Source organism: Carassius carassius, chromosome 47 (genome assembly GCF_963082965.1).
Source record: "Carassius carassius chromosome 47, fCarCar2.1, whole genome shotgun sequence".
NCBI lineage: Eukaryota > Metazoa > Chordata > Actinopteri > Cypriniformes > Cyprinidae > Carassius > Carassius carassius.
Window position 1 is genome coordinate 17,452,063 of NC_081801.1, and position 22,893 is coordinate 17,474,955.

A 22,893-nucleotide genomic window follows, 5' to 3' on the forward strand; every position below is an offset into this window, starting at 1 on the left:
TAGACTGGCATAAAGGCAAACACAGGATTTCTAATTGGTAAGTTTTGCTGTAAACAAAGGATTTTTTCTGTGATCTATGCAACTCAGATTAAACAAGTGTTTTAGGTCTGATTTAAGATCAAATCAGGGTCAAATCAGATTCATTTAGTGGGGGAGAAAAGTATAAAAATAAATGATAAATCTTACTGGACCTGTTTTATTGAAGGCTGGAAACTATTAAAATCATCATGCCTGTGCCATACACTGACGTACCCAAGAAAGAGCAACAGGAACTGTGCTCTGACACAGATGCAGGTAAGACACATTAGAATCAGGAAAAAAGCTTCTTATTTTCTTTAAACAGCACACCACCACAGAGCAAAAGTTTAGCATTTGCACGTTTTGTCTTGCAAGTTTATGCATTTAAGCAGTTTTAACTCTGTGAGCTCAGCCGCTGCCGAGCGCAACCGAAGCGCACACCCCCAGAGAGAGAGAGAGCGAGAGAGAGGGGGCGATTCAGACACCGCGTGATTCCTTTTTCACATACACACAAAGTTATGTTAAAATTAGTTCTGGTAATATAATTAATTACACGATGTGGCGATTAATTAATCTAATTAATTGCACATCAAATTTGGAGAAATTTCTCTGAAAAGATCATTTAAAGTCATTGTTGTGCAAAGCATCAAACAGAGATTACAAAAAGTTGGTTCAGCAAGCTGTTTTGGACCATGTGAGTAAATGATGACAGAATTGTCATTTTTGGCAGGGTGAACTATAAGTTTAATAATATATTTTCTTAATTTTTATTATTATTACTATGAAAATATAAAATTATTTATTTAATGAAATTATACTCTAAATAATAAACTAAAACTGCCAGTAGGTGGTGGTGAATGTCTTAATGATTAAGTCATCAAGTCATTTATTCATTCATTTGATTTGTTCAAAAGCTGATTCATTCAGGAGTGTAGCAAATGGTTCTTTATGTAGAGTTAAATGGCTCTAACTTAACAAATAAACACAGAGATGCATGTCCAACCTGTGCTCTCTAGGCCGTGCTTGGTTTACCACTTCCCCCACCTAACCACAAGTGGGCAACGTCACATCATGTGTCCTACAAAATCCCTTAACACTACATCCTAAAATCAGTTGTACTGATATATAACTCAAGATTAAACTAACCCCACTGTACTGTAACAGACTTTATCAAAAGTTAACTGTTCCCAATTCAAACTGTTGCACTATGCATAAGGCAACATAACCCATTGCCATTTTCTCAAATATTCCTGTAGAACTGTAAATCAAATGGTATCTTAAGAACAATAAGCAAATTATCATTAACTGAAAATCTGAATTAAGAAGGTGGGGTAGACTGCCCAATCCTTCTACTTAGTGTGGGGGTTTATTAGAAATCACTCAATCTCACCAGGGGTACCTGCTATTTAGCCACAAAATCCTTCAGGTACCCTAGAGGTCTTATCTCTCTTGCAGGGTAATGTGCCAGAGGCTCAGCACTGCATGGTTAAACTGGGCCCTGCTCTGCATGATCTGACCTCACTGGCTGACCAGTACATTGCTCTGGCTCTGGTAGGATGGTCTGCGCTGCTGGCACCACTGGCGTAGAGACGAGGTGGTTTCGGTTTTGGCACAGGTTCCCTCTGGGAGTGTCAAAGACGTATGACCTTAGTTCTTCCACCTGTCTTATCACTGTCCCCTTCTCCTTTGTGTCCTTTACGCAGACATGGTCGCCTGGTGTCAGTCTTGTGAGATGTTGAGCTCTGTGTCTTTTGTTGAAGTTCCAGCTCAATCTCAGTCTCTTTTTCTGTTCCTCCTCTTTGAATTTGGTTATGTCAGTCCTGCCTGGGTCGAGAGATGACAGAGTGACCGGAACTTTTGTTCTGTACTGTACCCGTTGGCAAGTGGTATGGCTCTGTAAGCCATGAGTGCCAGATATTGGTCTTTTCCTTTTTGGAGCAGGCCTTTAACTGTCCGCACAGCTCACTCTGCTTCTCCATTGCTCTAAGCCTATCTGGGGCTGGACATTGTGTGTGTGAACCCCCATTGTGTTGCAAACTGAGTGATGAGAACTGGGGTCCATTATCTGTAATGTCCTTGGACAGTATGCCATGCCTGGTAAAGATAGACTTGCAATGTTCCACTACTGCTAATGAGGTTGTAGATGTGAGTTTAGCTACCTCAATGAAATGGGAAAAGTAGTCTACCACCAATAGATACTGGTTATCATCCCACCTTCGCCCATGATCTATCAGGGAATTCTGTAGGCAGCAGTGGCTCTTTGGGGTTGATTCTTTCTTTTGCACATGTGTCGCAGCCCTCGACCACTTTCTGAAGCTGTGTACACAGTCCCGGCCACCAGACAGATTGTTTGGCTCTTTCACGACACTTTGCTATAACTTGGTGTCCTGCGTGCAGTTTCTGAAGGATGTCTGTCTGTAGCAGCTTGGGAATAACTAGTCTGCATCCTTTCAGTAATAAGCCTTTCTGCACTGATAGCTCTTCCGCGACGTGTGTACGGTAGGTAAGCTCTGTCTATTGTGGATCTGTCTGGCCAGCCCTCAGTACAGTACCTTTTTACTTGGCTCAGTATTTCATCAAGATCTTGATGTTCCCTTACTTCTTGTAGCCTCTTTTCTGTAGCTGGGAGGGTTGACATGATCATGTTTACATACAGGTTGCCTTCCTCTTCCTGCTCCAGCTGCCCTCTGTCTCGCAACGGTGCCCTTGATAGCACATCCGCCGTGGCCAACTTCTTGCCGGCCACATGGGAGATGGAGAAACTGAAGGCCATCAGTCTCATTCTGAGTCTCTGAATGTGTGGCGGGAGCTCATCCAGGCTCCTGGAGCCTAGTAACGGAACCAGAGGCTTGTTGTCTGTTTCAACGTGGGATGTGATGACCACCAGGAAGACTGAGAAATGCTCGCCCATGTGATTCCCAAAGCCTCTTTCTCAATCTGTGCTTACCTTTTCTCAGTGTCTGTGGGTGCTCTGGAGCTATACGCGACTGGCTTGAGGTGGCCATCCTCCTGTCTGGAGTAGCACAGCTCCCAGTCTAAATGATGACCCATCAGCTGAGACAACCGTCTCCGTGGCGTGCTCACATCCTCTTTGATGCTGCTGAATTCTTTGATGCTTTTTTTGATCATGCCCCCACTGAAACACGTTTTGCTTCTTTAACAGGTCCTGGAGTGGCTGTGTCTTTTCTGCCAGATGAGGTAAGTACTTTCCCAGGTGATTTACCATCCCGAGGAATCATCCTACTCCGCTCGCGTCCTCAGGCTCCTCTATGTCGGTCACTGCCCTCACTTTGTTAGGATCTGCTCTCACGCCAGTTGCATCTATGATCTGGCCGAGAAATTTGACATGGCCTTTTGAGAATTCACATTTCTCACATCTCAGCATGACGCCTGCCTCCTGCAGCCTCCCCAGCACCACAAGCAGTCTGTATGTCTCTGTACACGAGCACGTCGTCCATTTGGCACAGGATGCCTCCGGGAGGCGAGCGAGAGCGGACTCCTTGGCAAGTGGAATTTGCCAAAACCCTGAGTTTGCAATGATTTTTGAGAATACTTTGGCACCCTGCTCTATCTTGTATTCACCCTCCATCTTGCCAAGCCCGTTGAACAGTGTGGGGAACTGCTCCTTGACTCTCTCGACTGAATTCAGTGCCACTGTGTCTACTCTAGCCACTAGCCCTAATAGCTGGACTGGATAGCTGGACGTTCCAGTAGGCTAAACTTCAGACCTTGGACTACAGGCTTTTTACTGCTTTTACTGTCTGTTCCTACAGCGGCTGTGAAATTCCCCTTCACTGTGATGGGTGTCAGACATGGACCCTTCAGCACTTTCTTTGCTCTCTATAGCTCCGGAAACAGCCCTTTCTGCTCATTATCTGGCTCGGCTAGGTGTTCATCTTCAGTTCTCTCTTCACAGCAGTTCAGTCAGTGTACTGTTAGAGTAAATGAATTACTCCAGGATATTGGTTTGTTTTAACTCAGAGGGAGTGTCAGCCACATTAAAAAAGTTAACAGCTTAAGTCGTTTGTGGATTAATGCGTATTGCAGATGCGGACCGTTTAAAATGATTCAGTTCGATTTGGTGAACTGGTTTAAAAAGAGCCGGTTACATCGAATGATTCTTTGCAAACCGGATATGACAAACTGCTTTGTTTTGAACTCTCTCACAACAGACAAGGAAGAGAAGACAATGCTGAATAAAGTCGTAGTTTTTGCTCTTTTTGGACCAAAATGTATTTTCAATGCTTCAAAATATTCAAAATGACCCTCTGATGTCACATGGACTACTTTGATCATGTTTTTCTTACCTTTCTGGACATGGACAGTGTACCGTACACACAGCATCAATGGAGGGACTGAGCTCTCGAACAAAATCTAAAATATCTTAAACTGTGTTCCGAAGATAAATGGAGGTCTTACTGGTTTGGAACGACATGAGGGTGAGTTATTAATTACATAATTTAGATTTTTGGGTGAACTATCCCTTTAAAGTCATTTGTGGATTAATGCTTATTGGAGACGTGAACCATTTCAAAACGATTCAGTTCGATTTGGTGAACTGGTTCATGAAGATCTAGTTACATCGAGTGATTCGTTTGCAAACCGGATATCACTAAACCGCAGTGTTTTGAACTTGCTCACAACAGACCCGGAAAAGAAGACAATGCTGAATAAATGCATAGTTTTTGCTATTTTTGGACCAAAATGTATTTTCAATGCTTCAAAAAATTCTAACTGACTCTCTGGTGTAACGGACTAATTATTACCTTTCTGGACATGGATACTATACTGTACATAGGTTTTCAATGGAGGGACAGAAAGCTCTCGGACTAAATCTAAAATATCTTAAACTGTGTTCCGAAGATGAACGGAAAGGAAAACTTAAAATTACATCATGACCCCTTTAACTTATGCAGTGAGCACTATTGTGTTAAACTTAATTATTACATTTCTGCATCAAATTCTGTAATTTGTAATTGTGATTTGTTGTTTTCATCTATGGGGGTGATTTGTGCAATTGTTTTTGTTTTATTACTAACTTAATTAGTTAATCTAGTAGTTTTGCTGTGGTATAGAAGGTCTTTTATTTATTTATTTATTTCTTTCTTTGCTGATCCGAAAAATTATCCAATCTGTGACTCAAAATCCGTATATGATTCAAACCGTGAATTTTGTGATCCGTTGCACCACTAAACTCAATAGATAAGACTGATTCAATTAAATCAGCTTGAAAGTAACAGCACTGTGACTTGGGGGGAAAAGCAAAGCAGTCTGTAAAGTGAAAACAGAGAGCCAAATTTTCTCTCCTCTGGCATGTCTCAACTGCTTTGACTCGGCTTCCAAAACAGTAAGAGTATTTGTAATGTAATATGACAGCAGGAGACTAAATGCTTTGCTCCAGGAGACCATGACTCAACCATGCCTGATTGGAAAAGATCTGAATCCTCTTAAACATTACTGAACAAACAGCAGGCTGAGGTTACACCCTGATGCCTGTGTCAAATTTAATAATTTAATCACAGTCGTACATTTTGTGCAAGATTGGAGAGCCAAAATGACAGAATGTTTGACATGCTTTAGCTGACATTAATTATAAATGATCATACACTATTAAAGAAAACCTGCAAATTTCTATAATCTATAGTTTTTCATCAACTTTCAGAAGCATGGCATGTAATTGTTTATAGTGCTGTAATTACTAGTTTATAACATTGTAATGTTATGTCAAAGGATAATTGTTCTATGATTAATATAAATGCATTTTAACATATCTGTATATGTAACTCAGCATGTTTGAACCTGGGGAAGAAGATCAGTGTTCCTCGGGATCTGATGATGGAGGAGCTCAATCTGCTGTCCAACAGAGGATCTATTATGTTTCACGAGAGACTCAAAAGAGTGTAGAGGTTCACCTTAGAGAATATAGCACAGAGACAACTCAGTGTAAGACATCTTACTGTGTTCACCAGGTTAAAGTCAACTTGAAATCAGAATTGAAACAATTTTCTTATGGGTTTGATACAGTTATTAATTTGGCCCCAATTTTAACCAGTAGCCAAATAGCTATTTTATTGTGCAGACAAAATATTTCCATGGCACTCACGTGGTAAGATTAAAAAGCCTTTAATGAACTGGACTTAAATCATTACAACTGGTTGAAAGTAGATCCACACATTTCAGCAAATAGCGTTCTTCAGGACACACATCAACTAGTGTTAATTAATGAATAATCATAGACAGCTGGTTAATATGTGGCTGTGGATAAGACTAGCCTCTTAGTAGGAAGAAGAAAAATAATAATAATAATAACAATGATGACTACATCCTTTTCCTATGCAAATAGGAGGGCAAGAACATCATACAAGACATGCTGTTAAACTATGAAGGTATAAGAGGAATCATAGGCGTAGATTACGCGGGGGACGCGGGGGACGTGTCCCCCCCCACTTTTTAGAAAATGTAAATTTGTCCCCCGCACTTTTTCATAGGGGAAGTGTTCACGACATGGTGAGGTTTTCGCAAGACAATGTGTAGTTATACATACAGATTTAAAATTCAAAGAGAAAAGATCGTCTATCTATCTACACGTGACTTTCACGTTGCCATGGTAATCAGTCACTCGCGCTCGTGCATCACCACACGCCCATGCTCGCACCCGCACTGAATCCATCGTCGAAGGTCGAAATGAATTCAAAACGGCAAAAAACTATTCACTCTTTTTTCGCGAAAAAGTCAAGCACCGTAAGTTGTCATGTGGTATCCGAATTGGGTTGCTCATTGTCATTGATGAATTACTTCGCCTAATTTTCTTTATGAAGAATTGAAGATTGAAGAACCTTAAATAAATTGAAGATTTTCACTAACGTTACTGCACAAACGTGCAGCTTATTTTGATCTTTTTTATTCGTAATGTCTTTTATTTTCACAGATATGTTATCAAAGCCCTTCAAATTATAATAAAGATTGTGATTGTTAATGCTGAATTTGGATTTTCATGCATTAGGCTAACAGCCATTATCTAATTTATTTGCTTGAATCATGCAGCGTTGTAACGTGTACAAGATGTTTACCATATAATAAGGTAACACTTTACAATTAGATTAAAAAGGTTTGTAGACAAACTTTAAGTTTTCTTTAAAAAGCCTAACCAGAAAGTCTGAAGAAGTTTTAAAAGCATTAAGTTTGCATGTTTTCAATATGAAAGACAGTTTTGGTTAAGTGAAACAGATAGATAGATAGATAGATAGATAGATAGATAGATAGATAGATAGATAGATAGATAGATAGATAGATAGATAGATAGATAGACAGACAGACAGACAGACAGACAGATAGATTAACTAATGAAACCTTATTGAAGTATTACCATTCAATATAAATGCAGTATGCAATTGTATGCATTAATGTTCTGATTTAGGTCTTAATTTATAGGGTTCATTAATATTATTGCGCTAATTTAATTTTTATTTTTTTTCCTTCTCTGTTGTCAAGATTGATCAAGAAACAGGGAGCCTAGGGTTGTCAGGTCAGAAAGAGGATGACACACAACAAAAAGAAACTTCACAGGTGAAAAGTGATAGACTGGCTTTTAAAAACACCTGCTATTGCATTTTTTTATTGTATAAAATCTACAACAGGTGTTTGAAGTACCATATATAGACCAATCATAAAATTACCATTAGGAAAATATAGGAAACATAATTTAGGATTCAAATTATTGGTTATTGTTCAGCAGTGTACATAATTTCTTATGTATGTCACAATTCCATGTCTCTGCATATTTCAAACACTTCTTTATTGTCAATAGACAGAGCCAGAAGTTACTTTAGAGTTGAGAGGGAATGAAGCAGAAAGTTTCAAGAAGGCCTCAGAGGTGAGGGAAAACAAATGACTGGAATAAGTTCAGAATTTTGTTCAGGTCCAAGTACGATTATCAGTCAACTACTGAGGCTGCAAACACTCTTCGGAATATGTTGCCAGAAGTCCGCCAACTCTTTGACCAAGTGGAAACACTTGTGAGGTTGCTCCTTGTTTGCCCTGTTTCTTCAGCAGAGGCTGAAAGAAGCTTCAGCTGTCTGCGAAGATTAAAAACCTGGTTCCGAAGCACAATGACACAGTCTCGTCTTAACAATGTTGCTGTGTGTCACATCAACAGTGACAAACTGGACAGTATAGATAGGGAGATGATTGCTCAGCAATTCATAGATGGAAATCAACGTCGCAGAAACACTTTTGGCAGTTTCAAGTAGCTTAAAATGCTGAGATATATATACACGTTAACTCTGTATGAATAATCTGCTGCTTTTGAAAAAAACAAGCCTAAAAGGAAAAGCATAAATGTGAATGAACACTAACTGTTTATTGCATCTTATTGTTCCACTAATTTAAGGTCTCCTTACTGTGACATGTTTGTCATTTGAGTTCAATACATACAGTATCTGCAAATGTGTGGTTTGAGTGATTTTTTTTATTTTCTTCCTGAAATGTGGACTAGAATAAAGTAGAGTGTGAATGTGAAAGTATCCATTACTGTGTGCCATTCACATACAAAACAACATACACAAAAAACTATTTAAAATATGTAAACAATATAGTAAAATATACAATACCATGTGCAATATAGATTACAGAACATCTGTATTCCTTTTTTTCTTTCTGTTTTATTGCTTTACACGTGAATAGCATATTAAGCCAATTAAGCAATAACCTGTCTACAAAGATCTAAAAAAAAAAAAAACTGGTATAATGCTTGACATTCTGTCCCCCTCACTTTTGAAATGATGGCTACGCCCCTGAGAGGAATGAATTCAGATATCATAATAAAAAAAAATTGAACTAAAGTTATAAGAGAAAGATTTGAAATTGCAACTCCACATCATCACTTTATCAGATTATTGAAGAAAAGAAATGATTCTGCAAGGTTTGAGAATTACGAAGTTTCCAACTTTTGGAGCTGATAATTTGGACTTTAAAAACAAGTCAAAAGCAATTTTGAATAAATGCTCCCCGGATCTCATCCTTCTCCTCATTGAGGAAGCTACAAAGCAAAAATCTGAAACAGAAAAAGAGATTGAGACAATTAAACTCAAAGGCTTTAAAGAATACTCACTTGAACACAGACTTCCTTTTGTGACGAAATTGAATTGGTTATCTGACTTCATAACAGAAGAAAAGTGGTCCAAGTTTAAAAGTGACCAGAAAGATTATCAAGAAAGTAAAGTTTACAATTGGAATGAGAGACAAAGTCCATTGTACCTGACCTGAAAAAGAGAGGCCAGTTTCATTCAATTTACCCAGTAGTGATGATGATGAAGGTTTGCTTTCTACATTGACACCCTCTGGTACACAAGTTTTTGTAGATTCCAGATACAAGGTGGACTCAAGTAAACAGAAGAGGCTGAAGAGGCAGCAGAGGACACGGAGGGAATGTACTCAAAGATCATCAAACAGCCCAAGTAGACATCCGAACCAGGAATCAAGGGAGACTGAGGGGCCGTTTACACCTGGCCACTTCATGCGTTTTCTCAGATCGGAGCTATCCGATCGTGAAAAGACCAGGTGTAAATGCCCTCCGAAACGCAACTGATTCCAGACAAAACTAGACAAGTGTAAATGCATCTGGTTGTTAAAACCACATATGTAAATTGTACTCCTCCCCAAAATGCTAAAAAAAAAATAAACGTGTGAGGGCGTGTTATAGGCTAGCTATATGTAATGTTATAGCCAGATATGACGCTACTGGAACACGCACCACAAGATGAGAAGCTGAGCATATATTCATTAAACCAACGTGCAAACTATCGCAAATCAAAGTGAAAGTAAGTCGCGAACGCTTAACACACAATCTTCATCATTAATAGTAGAGAAATGAAATGATCTTACCAGTGCTGTTGCCGCTCTCTCTTGAAATTTTAGCTGATGATCAATAAAATGCAGCTCATATCTGTTGCTTTCGGTGACGTGCACTCCATTAAATCTGCATATAGCGCGGGAATTGAAGATCGGATTTAAATCCGTTTCGCAAAAACACATTCATGTGACCAGGTGTAAATGGAACCGTTTTGATAAATCAGATAGCTATCCGGTCTGAGAAAACGCATGAAGTGGCCAGGTGTAAACAGCCCCTGAGACTGTGATTAACATATCAAATATTGCTCTTTCACCTGACTGGATTTCTATTCTTTCGAAGGGCCTTTTTTGCCCCACATTTGCCCCAATCTACTGCTATTGAATTCCAAACTAAAGTAGATTTTTTTTGCTTTTATATGAACTTATACCTTAAAACATGGTATTATTATAACAACCATTATGCTATGGACAACACTGAAAAGATCAATCCTACAAATTTGACAGGAGTTGCCTGTCTGTTTGCTAATCAGAGAAATGCTAATCAGAGTGCGGCAGAGAAAAACTCACAAATCTACAGCATTGAAGCGGTTATCTGAAAACAAGGACATCATTGTGAAACCACCGGATAAAAGAGGCGTTGTTGTTGTTTGAGAGAGAGAGCAATATTCAGGAAGGAATTCGACAAATTGCCAAGCCTGAGTATTATCTAGCCTTAACTGCCAATTCCATGACAATTCAACCCACGGATCTTATATCTACGAAGGACAATAATTGGATATCCCAAAAGAAATATGACTTCTTACTTTGCAAAGACCCTCGTGTTCCATAGTTTTACATGTTGCCAAAGATTCACAAGTATTTAGAGACCCATTTAGTATTTAGGCCCATTATTAGTGGAAATGGATCATTGACAGAACCAGCATCACAGTATTTTTTTTATAAAACCTTATTTATGTATGCTGCAGTCATATATTTAAGATATTACTCATGTGCTCAGTAAGATTAATGACATAAAAAATGCAGGTGAATCTTTGTTAGTGACCATGGATGTTGAATCCCTGACACTAATATTGATTATTTGGGGGACTTGAAGCTGTTGAAAATGTTGAGTTTTTTATTTATTTATTTGAGTAATAGATCACCAGAAAGTGTACCACTTACTACTTTTATTTTGCAATTGATGGAGTAGACTATTAAAAACAATTACTTTTTTTTTTTAAATGTCTTCTACAAACTGATGAAAGGTACGGCAATGGGTGCTTGTTTCGGTCCCAATTATGCCAATATATTTTTAGGACTGTGGGAAGAAAGATACATTTATTTGATTTAGAAATTTATTTTTGGATAAAACTGTTATGTGGGGTAGATACATTGATTATGTCCTGATTATTTGGTCTGGTTCAGAATCAGAATTGCACAGGTTTACCAGTATATTAATGGCATAAAATAAATTTTAAATTGATCCTTGCATATTCAGTGTCTAAAATCAATTGTCTTGATCTGAAAATAATGAGGTCAATGGTGGGCTACATACTTCAATCTGTAGGAAACCAATTGATCGAAATACAATTCTTAGAGCTAACATTTTCATTCACTCTGGCCAATACTTCATGGCCAATTTCAAAGATTGAAACGTATTTGTGATAGAGAAGACGATTATGAAATTCAATTACAGGACATGACCAGCAGATTTCGACAGAGGGTTTTTGACTCTAAAGTTTTAACCAGGGCCACAGAAAGTTCAATTAATAGATATATGATTGGAATTGAATTTATCCCATGTTCAAAACGAGGTGAAAAAAGACAGAAACAGCTTCTACAACAAGATACTTTTTGGATCCATACACTTCGGGCACCTAATTCCCCAGGAGTTAATGAATAAATAAATTTTTTTTTTTTTTTTTTACCATTTTTGTACTTTGCATTGTTGATGATGTACAATTTTATATCTACACTGTTGTATGTATAATTATTATAATTTTTTAATATACCCACATATTCGTGAAGATTTACTTTTAACCAGTTGTATTGATTAAAGCCCAGTTCATTAAAGGCTTTTTTATCTCACCACGTGAGTGCCATAGAAGTATTTTGTCTACATAATTTTTACCTCCATCACATCCAATGAGCACCAGTGGCTATATAAAGACACTCCTGTAGCACACTCTGCTTCTGGTGCTTGTGATAGCTATTTTATTGTTAGGGTAATGTCAATAGGCAAGACAATTCTATGTGGGTTAACTTTAATATTGTGGCAATAATAACAAACAATAACAAAGTTCTACCTTTGAGAAGTGCTGAAATCGTCTTCAGGGTGAATTTGGCCTACTGCCTCCAAGTCAAAAAGCTTCCTCAACAGTTCCACAATCGACTGCAAATTCACATTCAAGTTCTATTCTGGAATGTCCACTTTTCATGATCAATCAATCCCTGTTGGATAAAATCAAGTCCCGTTCTATTGTATTCTCATTCGATATCCTGTTTTACTCATAGTAGCAAAATTTTTACTTTACAGAAGTAAAATGGGAAGCTGTTTGAATGTGAAACCAGAGTTGTCCATTCCTTCTTCCAGAGAGCCAACTTCCTAAGGAGTTTAGCTCCAACCAGCAGCCTAGAAGTTTCCAGTCACCCTGATGAGTTTGATTAGCTAGTAACAGTAGGTGTTTAATTATCATTAAGGCGAAACACTGTCAGAAGGCCCTCTAGAAGCAGGACTGGATACCCCTGAGCAAAATTAAAGATGTTTAGTGAGCAAGGGGTGTCCAATCCTACACCTGGAAGACCACCTTCCAGCAGTTTATTAACCTAATTAAATACGCCTGGACCAGCTAATCAAGGTCTTCATGACCACTAGAAACCTCCAGGCAGCTGGTTGGCACTAAACCCAGCAGGCCATCCAGGAGCAGGATAGGACAACCCTGAAATAACTATTAACCTCAGGCAGTACTGGTTCTGGTTCAGTATGGTTCCATGAAGAACCTTTAACATAGTAACTGTCCATTGCATAAGTTTCTTTATATTATTAAAATGTTCTTCACTCTATGAAAAACAAGGCTAATTTAAGAACTGTTCACTGAAAGGTTCCTTGACCTTTTATTTTTAAGTGTGTAGTTTCAGTAATAATGGATGATGTTTTAACACTGTCTAGCACTTAGAGGAAACACTTCAAGGTCAGAATGCCATGCAAGGAGATAAAGGAAGTGATTGCTTCACCTCTGAAATCTACATCAACCAGCCTGGAAAGAACAGCCTAGTCACCACACTAAAGCACACAGTTGCTAAGAAAGGAATCCCAAGCGTGCTTGCACCTGGTAAATACAGCACTTTGAGTACATTTAGGTTTTTTGCTGTTCTCAAAGTCAAAGTCAAATCCTAAAGGTCACTCAATTCTCTCACAAAGGTTATGGGGTGCCTCTGAAAGAGGTTCCTCCAGAAAAGTTCAATGTCACTGTGATCCCCAAGTCTTACCAATCACCCTGGGAGAAAAAACCCATTGGCAATGAGACGCTGTTGGCTAGTATCAGTACCCATCTGCCTGAGCCACCTTACAAACTCACCCCAGCCAACTACAAATGCTTCAACAGGTACTAATCACAACAGATACTTTCACCCTCATTAGCATGAAGCAAATACTGAAGTAAAACTTTAAACCAAAACAAATTCTGTTTAATTTGTAAAGGCATGTTTTTGGTCTTGTGAATGATTCATTCATAGGGAGACTTGATAATATCATTTGCAGTGCTTCGTGATAGTGGATGGGTTCTTTTGGTGCAGTTTCCTTGATTGGTAATCTACTATTATTATTATTATTTATATTATATATTTATATATATTATTTTATTTATTTATATATATATATAAAATATATATATGTACACATCCTCAAGCTTTGGTGCTCACATAACAGAAGTTTGTTTTTCAAACTATTTTTTAAATGTCACAATTCCACTTTCCTTTCAAATAAATTAGTAGATAAACTAATTAGCAAAAGTACCTCGAAATGGTGGTTGGATTAAGGAAGGACATCAGACGCCCACTTCTAGTAACATTATACATAAAATACTTCTTATGTCTGGCGTGGGAAGGCTGCCTGCCAAAAAACTTGGTTTTAACGGAATTTGACGGAAACAGAATTTGTATCTTGAAACCTTACGCTGGTCCTGGCTCATACATCAGCATGTGGGTGAAAAAGACTAGACTTTTTCCACTCAGCTGTTAGGGAAAGTCAGACTATTTTTAGGGACATGAACAACAATCACTGACTACGTTTACATGCTGTTAAAATTCGGGTAATGGTCGGGTTAAGGTCACTATTTGGGTTTCTGAAACATTCGGGATAACCCGTTTACATGCGTGAGCAGAGAGAGTTACTCCTGTATGCATGGAATGTGTAATCAGTCGCCAATCCCGATGTAAACGGCGACGCACGGTTAGCGTCTGGACGTACGGACGACAAGACGCAATATGCGTAATTTCCGATTCTTCTTCCTGTATCCAAAGACAACAACAACAACAGCAGCAGCAGGCGGATAAAGAATAGTTTGGGGCAGATAGCTATAGTCTTTGTTTGCGCTTTGGCGCTGGTACTGATCCACCAGCAGCACTTGACACTACTGTGCCTCTATACTGCGAATGATTCCTTGCGAATGGAACATGCGCAGAACACACATTTTGATGGGGGTATGCCGAAACGCGTTTACAAGACCAAATATTCGGGTTAGAAAAGGGGTACCTCAGGTATAATATCCCGGTTTTTAAAAACCGGGATATGAGCATATCCGGGTTTTTGCCGGTGTTTACATGGCCGTGCGCGAGCGGGTTATTGCTAATATCCCGGTTTTGAACGGGTTATTGGCTGCATGTAAACGCAGTCATTGTCATTCTTCACAGAGCCCCTACGCCGTTTGGTGGGACAGCAGGTACTGTGAGGTCTCTGCCGCTACCTGGCTTTGAGATGCTGCAGGCTCACACAGAGCCACACCTGACCTGGGACAGGATGTGCCATCGGCCCAATTTCAATCGTACTCCACAGGGCTGGGGCACCAAGTACGCTGTAGAGTCTCCTGATCTGCGAATCTAGCATTCTCAACTTTTTTGCCAAACTACAATTAAAGACTGAATTTCTGAGGGATGCCTACATTGCTACTCTGAATTATAAGCGGAGCCATCAAACACAAATTGAAAGTTTACATACAGTGTCTATTATCATGGTATATTTATGTTTACACAATATTACAAAATGTGAAGCTTCTTTAATGCAACAATGCAACTAGACAGCTGTATATACATATATATATATAAAAAATGTCTTAAATTCAGGACAACACACTTCATACTTTACAGAACAAAATGGAAAGATATGGACACTAGCACAAACTGTAATATGAATCCTGGAATTAGGACAAAACTGTCAAACAAATAAAGACTTCAGGTGAATGAAATAGTCAATAGTGCCCCCACTTGTTAGTTGTTGGTCACTGCAAAAGATTATTTTCGGCCCTAAAAAAGGCATGATATCTGTTTCATATCATTACATACAAAACATAAACTGACAAAAAGATAACAGAAACCATGAAGGGTTATTATAAATTAAATGCTTAAAACCATTACTTAAACCATTTGTCATGGTTTACATTCTTATATGCTAGTATTTTTCAGATATTCTCCAGGTTCAAGTATGCATTCCATGCTCTGAAAATGATTGACAGATGTGAATGCTTAAAAATGAGGGCAGAGGTGACATCACTCTGGATTCAGTTGTTCATATGTCATTGCTGAGCATTGAGGTAGCTGTATAACTATCTAAAGACCTCCATGGCGACTTGCATGGGCGCCCATCCGCTGAGGATCTTGGGATGGGTAGTGGACCTGTCCGGGGGGCCTCATGGCCATAGGAGGGGGCATTGGCGGGGCCATGGGATCCATAGCATGGAACATAGGAGGACCAAAACCTGGAGAGAGCAGATAAGGTTAACGGGATAGTGAATCATGGGTTACTTAGAGAGTACAAAAAAAAAAGGAAGGAGGAACTATGTGGGGGGAATCTCACCAGGTGGTGGGGGCATGGCAACCCCAGGTGGAGGAGGAAGTCCCACCTGGTTCATGACAGCAGGGGAGTTGGTGGGAACCAGGTTGAAGTAATTGGTGGAGGCATCTTCATCAGACACAAGGGGTAGGGGCAGAGCTGTTGAAAAAATATGAGAAAGGTAGAATTCACACACTGCTCTACCTTACATAATATATAGAGGCCCCCAATCAATTTATTTGTTTGGAATAACTGTACTCCATTGTAAAAGCAGTAAATATAATAGATGCATTCATTTTTATTTAAATAATTTATTATAATAATTACTATTTATATTATATTATATAGCAGGAGATATAGTTAATTTTTTATCTTAAATTATAACTTAATAAATTATCATTGTAAATGTTTTTTACTAGTGTGACAGGATCAAGGTCCAAAAATAAATAAATAGTAATAATAGCAATAAATTACTAGTATCACACTCAAAAAGTTCAAGCTAAAAAAAAATAAATAAAAGTTAATCAAATAAATGCAACCAATACAATTCCAAATAAAAAAATGTATTAAATAAATGTAAAAAAAATAATACACGTCAATTATGAAATTTTCACTGTATATTTATATATTTTTCCTGTGTGGCAGATCTAGCTTTTAAATAAATACATAAGTATAAAAGCAATCCATGCCCATGTGTGAGAGACTGTCACATACCACCAGGGAGGCCGGGCACCGGCTCCAGCCTGATTCCACTCTCAGTCACCCCATCCTTCTCGCTCTCTTTTCCTCGAGCCGCCTGTGACCTGCACGACACACAACAACAACACTCAGAAATGTCACCCCATAAATGTTACCGTTTTAACTGTCAGTTTTTTTTCTTGCCTAGACACTGACCTGCCCCATTTAACATTAAGCCGACGTCCATTAATGATGAGTTTATTAAAGGACTTCTCTGCAGCCGTCTCTGCGGCCTGCCGTGTAGCAAACTGGATGAAAGCACACTGCTGCCTTTGAACGATGGTGATGGTACGAATCTCCCCAAACTGGTAGAAGTGATTCCTTTGTGGAAAAAGTAAAAAGTAATCCTTAATCAAGAAATGACACAAAAATGGAAAACAACATATGCAATTTAATGTAATAAAGTAATACACTTAACTGTCTTTACCTACATAGGTGGCATTTTGCAATTCTTTTAATAATATTATTAATAATAATAATATAGCTTTAGACTTTATATCAACCGAGTGACTTTATTTGAAATCTTGAATCAGTAAAGGCAAAAAACTTGAAAACTTGAAAAGGTGACCAATTGCAGGAGCTACAATACTTTCTTGCAGATAAAAAATAAAAAAGTACAGGGGAAAGATGTGTGCCAACATTATATACGCTCGCTGCTCACTTTATTAGGTACACCTGATCAACTGCTTGGTAACACAAATTGCTAATCAGTAGGGCTGCAACTAACAATTATTTTGATAATCGATTAATCTGTCGATTATTTTTTTTACGATTAATCGATTAATCGGTTTATGTACTTATATTTTAGTTTTTTCCATTTTTTCCCCCAAGTAAATTATTAATAAATGGTCTTTATCCTTCAGCATAGATTTTTAAGAGATTTTAACCATTTTGCACATATCCTAATCAAAAATATACCTGGAGTTGTTTTATTATGTGTTAGTAATCCTTTGTCGAACTCTTCTGCAATCAGAACACTGACCCATACTCTAGCAAATTTCACAAGGAGATTTAAAATAATGTTTTCACCATGGCAGTCCTTAGAGCTCCTAAAGTAGTTTAACATCCCGAACGAAGCTTATTAAGGAATCTTTCAGAACATATTTTCACGAAGAATAAGGATAAAACAGAATAAAATTGCAGTGCATTGTATTTTATTATTTACTGGGAAACAGCTTTATAGCTTTTGCTGTGAAATTGTAAACAATCCTTCGAATAAAGTGCTAATGGCATGAAACCTGAATGGAACTCACAATTTAAAGTAAAATCCATCAGAAGGTTGTCCAGAAAAAAAAATTGGACACACACAAAAAACCTGCTGTGTGAAAAAGAGCAGTGAATAATACTTAGAAAAAAAAGTGCATTTCAAATATCTACATTTACCTCTCTCATTCAGTCATAATTAGGCTGCACGACTGAATTTTGAACTGGTAAACGACAAACTGATCACAGAACATGTTTGTAAAGCTTTAAATGTTAACTGTTAAAAAGCAATGTTATCAGCTTTTACGACTAAACATTTGCAAACAACATTGTACTGGAGAATCTGCACAAATAAAAGTCTTAGGGGCCGTTCACATATCGTGCTTAAAAACGCGTGGAAAACGCTAGGCGCGCCGCTTTCTCCTCCTTTCCAAAGCGCTCGTGCAGAAGCGCCCCTCAGGCGTCTGCCTTTGCTAAGCAACCATGACGTGCTCTCTCCTTGAAGACGCGGAAATTTCAGCAAAGGATAAATGGATTTGCAGCTCAAAAAAATCGCTTGCAGTAGCTCTGCTACTAAATTTATTTCAAAATGGAAATCCATATACAACTATGATCAGCTGTTCCTTTCATCTTGACTGAGCTTTTAACGTTGTTACGGGAAAGGATGAAGCTGATTGGTTAGTTCTTGTCACATGACCCGCGATGCGCTTGTAGCATTCTGAAAAGTTGAGATGTTTTTAACTCGATGCGGTGCGGTGTTGGAAATAATGAACTTGAGCGCGCAAAAGACGCGATATGTGAACGTCCCCTCAAACAGTTCAGTAGTGCAGAGTTTACAGGTTACTCTTCTTTTTTGAAGGCTCAAAGTAAAGTACTCCCAGTCTCCCACATCCCGCTAAATGCTGCAGAGACGCTGTTCGGGAAGCACGTGACATAAAACGAGGCCAGCTATTGGCTATTCGCTACTTCTCCTGCTGTACTGGCTGAGTAAAACCTCCGGTGGCTCATTACTGCCACACTTTGGTCACCGCAGATTTGAAATATGCACGAAATGAGCCGCTTACGGCAAATAAAAGTTATTTAGCAACGAATCGATGACTAAATTAGTTGACAACTATTTTAATAATCGATTTTTATCGATTAAATCGATTCGTTGTTTCAGCTCTACTAATCAGCCAATCACATGGCAGCAATTCAATGCATTTAGGCATCTAGATGTCGTGAAGACGACTTGCTCAAGTTCAAACAGAGCATCAGAATGAAGAAGAAAAGGGCTTTAAGTGACTTTGATTGTGGAATGGTTGTTGGTGCTAGATGGGGTGGTCTGAGAATTGGGATTTTCACACACAACTATCTCTTGGGTTTACAGAGAATGGTCCGAAAAAGTGAAAATATCCAGTGAGCGGCAGTTGTGTGGACAAAAATGCATTCTAGATGTCAGAAATCAGAAGAAAATGGGCAGACTGGTAAGAGATTATAGAAAGGCAACAGTAACTCAAATAACCACTCGTTACAACCAAGGTATGCAGAATACCATCTCTGAACGCCCAACAAGTTGAACCCTTAAACAGATGGGCTACAGCAGCAGAAGACCACACCAGGTGCCGCTCCTGTCGGCTAAGAACAGGAAACGGAGGCTACAATTCGCACAAGCTCTTTTTGGACAACAAAAGATTGGAAAAATGTTGCCTGGTCTGATGAGTCTCGATTTCTGCTGCGACATTCAGAAGGAAGGGTCAGAATTCAGCATAAAGAACATGAAAGCATGGATCCCCCTCCTGTCTTGTCTCAATGGTTCAGGCTACTGGTGGTGGTGTAATGGTGTGGGGAATATTTTCTTGGCACACTTTGGACCCCTTAGTACCAACTGAGCATCTTTTAAACACCACAGCCTACCTGAGTATTGTTTCTGACCATGTCCATCTGTTTATGAATACAGTGTACCCATCCTCTGATGGCTACTTCCAGCAGGAGAATGCACCGTGTCACAAAGCTCAAATCATCTCAGACTGGTTTCTTGAACATGACCTTGAACATGAGTTCACTTTACTCAAATGGCCTCCACAGTCACCAGATCTCAATCCAATAGAGCACCTTTGGGAATTGTTGGAACGGAGAATTGAATCATGGATGTGCAGACAACAAATTTGCAGCAACTGCGTGATGCTATCATGTCAATATCGACCAAAGTCTCTGACGAATGTTTTCAACACCTTGTTGAATATATGCCACAAAGAATTAAGGCAGTTCTGAAGGCAAAAGTGGGTCCAACCTGGTACTAGCAATGTGTACCTAATAAAGTGGTCACTGAGTGTGTGTATATATGTATACACATCCACGTATACATGTATACACACACTCACTGGCCACTTTATTAGGTATGGCTGCACATCCATGATTCGAATCTCCCATTCTACCACATCCCAAAGGTGCTCTACTGGACTGAGATCTGGTGACTGTGGAGGCCATTTGAGTAAAGTAAAGTTCAAGAAACAAGTCTGAGATGATCTGAGCTTTGTGACATGGTGCATTATCCTGCTGGAAGTAGCCATCAGAAGATGGGTACACTGTACTCATAAAGGGATGGACATGGTCAAAAGAAATACTCAGGTAGGATGTGGCATTTAAACGATGCTCAATTGGTACTCAGGGGCATAAAGAAAATATGTGCCAAGAAAATATCGCCCACACCATTACACCACCACCAGCAGCCTGAACCGTTGAGACAAGTCAAGATGGATCCATTCTTTCACAATCTTTATGCCAAATTCTGAGCCTTCCATCAAATTATTTTGGTTTAATGTTTTTTTTTTTTTTAGTTTTTTAATTTCCAGTTAGTCATTTTACTTATTGCAGTCAGTTGCCAAGGCAATATTTCTATCTTTATTTCAACTGACAAAAATAGTTCTAACTTTATGAACTCTGAAGTGCATTTACCTGAGCTCAGAATCTGTAACGTCTTCTCCCAGCCCTCCGATATAGAGTGTGGTGATAGACTTGTCCTCCGGTATGTCCAGTCTGGGCATGGTGGTTGCCCGCTTCAGAAGTTTGTCAGCCACAGGATCATTAATGCCATAGAAACGGTCCTTAATGTTCTGATCAGCCAATGGGTCATCTGGATCCGTGGGCTTTTCATGCCTGTGATATTACAGCAATACATTTCGTGTCAAAAATGTAATCAAAATTCATAATCACACATACATAATTCATACCTTAAGCATATTTGTAGAACTTTCCAGCAGGTATATCTAATGTTTATATACATTTATATATGAATATATATTACAAGAGATGGATGTTATTATTATGTTCTGAATTATTTGAGGAAATGATTGTGTACATTCCAAATGCAAGCATATTTATGTTATATTTCATGTTATAATCTTACTAGGTTACAGGTTTGTTGTATTATCATTCCTGGTCACCAGAATGTCTGTGTATGCTTAATAAGTAAGTGCGCAGGCGCCTTTAATTTAGGTTTCATTTTCATTTTAGTTGATGGTCAGGACTGGTATGCCTTGCCGGTGAGTGGCTGTGAACTAACATTGCTAGTAATTTGGGTTGATATTTAATAACATTTGAGTGTGTAGTTTATTAGTTAATTCTGGTATTTGTGTTTTCATTGCAGGTTTACAACCTAACCTAACCTAACTAACGTCACTGACAGGCTAGCGTAGCAATAGCGTTCAAGCTAGCTATGTGTGAGAGAGTATTGTGTGCGCAATAAAAGCTCATAAAGTGACCCGAGTTGTATCCGCCGTACTTGTCCTGAAAACCCTTCCAGTGGGGAGTTTATTGAGCTATAAAAGGTAGCTTAGTGAAGAACTGGACAGTTGTAAACCGTCGTCGGAGCCGTGCTAGAGAGAACACGAGCCCCGAGCGGATAGCCATTGTTGATGACTCGCGCAGACGGGAAAGCAGCCTCGGATTCTGAAGCGGTCAACAATACACAACGGAGAAGCCGAAGCCAAGATCTAACGGGACCGTTAAAGGGCTGAATAACTTCCACAACCGTGAGTAAAACTGTTTGGATAATGATGACAGCCGCGGGGCTCTTATAGTTACTTTGTAAACAACACCACTACAAGCCTAACAGTTGGCAAAGAGTTGTTCGCGGATGAACGATTCTTTTGAACGAGTCATTGAACCAATTCCTTTCAACGATTCTTTTGAACGAGTCATTTAGTCAAAAGGCGATTTTGAAGATTCTGTTCACTAGAAAAAGAGAAAACGAAGAAGTATTAAAAAACGAAAAAGACAAAATGGCAGATGACAAGCCAGATATAGAGAGCTTAAAGCGGAAACGCTCAAATGCGCAACGAAACTTTACAGCACGAATAAACCGCCTCAATGTTAGTGCTGGCCGTTTACGTGAAGTTGAGTTGTCAGAAGAATTAGCGAGGTTGAAGGATGATTATAACAAACTCCTCGATGTCAGTAATGAATATATTGACGCACAGAGCGAAATAGACCCTACGGGTGACGACAGTGAGTCGCTGGACACCCTGGCGAGGAGAGATGCCAGTGAGCAGAGGTTCATTGAAACTGAGAGTAAGATCATGGAAATGTTGTGGTCCAAGTATGCAGCGCCGGACATAGATGCTCTTGTAACACAGTTCAAGTCTGCTCTTGATCGGGCTGAGGCGCTCGGGAAAGGTAAAGTAGTGCCATGGACGCAGCAAGGGGTCGAAAGTGGTAAGCTGGATAGGAAACTCCATGAACTCAAGGAGGCTGTGTACACTTGGAGAGACTATCAGCCACATGGTAAAGATAAATGGATGCTCCTTTTGTCATTGAAAGAGGACAAGGAGCAACTGATGGATGAGTGGACATGCAGACGTGAAAATGAGGTTATGAGTAGGAACAGTAAAGAACTAAAAGATGATGAGGATGATGATGTCGGAGGCGATGATGTGGAGTGTGGGCCTGTCACAACAGCTATCAACAGCCTCACAGCTCCAGATAACATCACCTTTACCCAACCAGTAAGCCTTGCTATTGCTACTGCACCTGTTAACACCAAGCCTGCTATCGTCAATCCGACCACTGATGGGCAGGAA

At 39.1% G+C, this 22,893-nt stretch overlaps 2 protein-coding genes across 2 annotated transcripts in view; one reads left to right on the forward strand and one right to left on the reverse strand.

Moving 5' to 3' along the window:
• On the forward strand, positions 1-15,315 carry LOC132130880 (myozenin-2-like). The gene is made up of 6 exons (XM_059542731.1): positions 1-37; positions 206-294; positions 5,807-5,961; positions 13,016-13,178; positions 13,268-13,451; positions 14,758-15,315. Exons 4-6 carry the CDS (start codon positions 13,049-13,051, stop codon positions 14,945-14,947), a joined length of 504 nt encoding a protein of 167 aa, XP_059398714.1. The 5' UTR covers positions 1-37; positions 206-294; positions 5,807-5,961; positions 13,016-13,048; the 3' UTR covers positions 14,948-15,315.
• The window catches only part of LOC132130878 (pre-mRNA-splicing factor RBM22-like), a 22,716-nt gene continuing 14,888 nt past the window's right edge, over positions 15,066-22,893 (reverse strand). Inside the window, exons 7-11 of the mRNA XM_059542726.1 lie at positions 20,771-20,971; positions 16,787-16,951; positions 16,607-16,695; positions 15,917-16,051; positions 15,066-15,818 (exon numbers count right to left, since the gene is read on the reverse strand). Of these exons, the coding sequence (XP_059398709.1) occupies positions 15,670-15,818; positions 15,917-16,051; positions 16,607-16,695; positions 16,787-16,951; positions 20,771-20,971 (739 nt within the window). The 3' untranslated portion in view covers positions 15,066-15,669. The remainder of the gene's footprint in view (positions 15,819-15,916; positions 16,052-16,606; positions 16,696-16,786; positions 16,952-20,770; positions 20,972-22,893) is intronic.

Coding starts and splice junctions, on each gene's coding strand:
- LOC132130880 (XM_059542731.1), top strand. CDS start 13,049: ATGCAAGGAGATAAAGGAAGTGATTGCTTCACCTCTGAAATCTACATC. Junction 13,179..13,267: donor CCCAAGCGTGCTTGCACCTG/GTAAATACAGCA, acceptor TCTCTCACAAAG/GTTATGGGGTGCCTCTGAAA. Junction 13,452..14,757: donor AACTACAAATGCTTCAACAG/GTACTAATCACA, acceptor CATTCTTCACAG/AGCCCCTACGCCGTTTGGTG.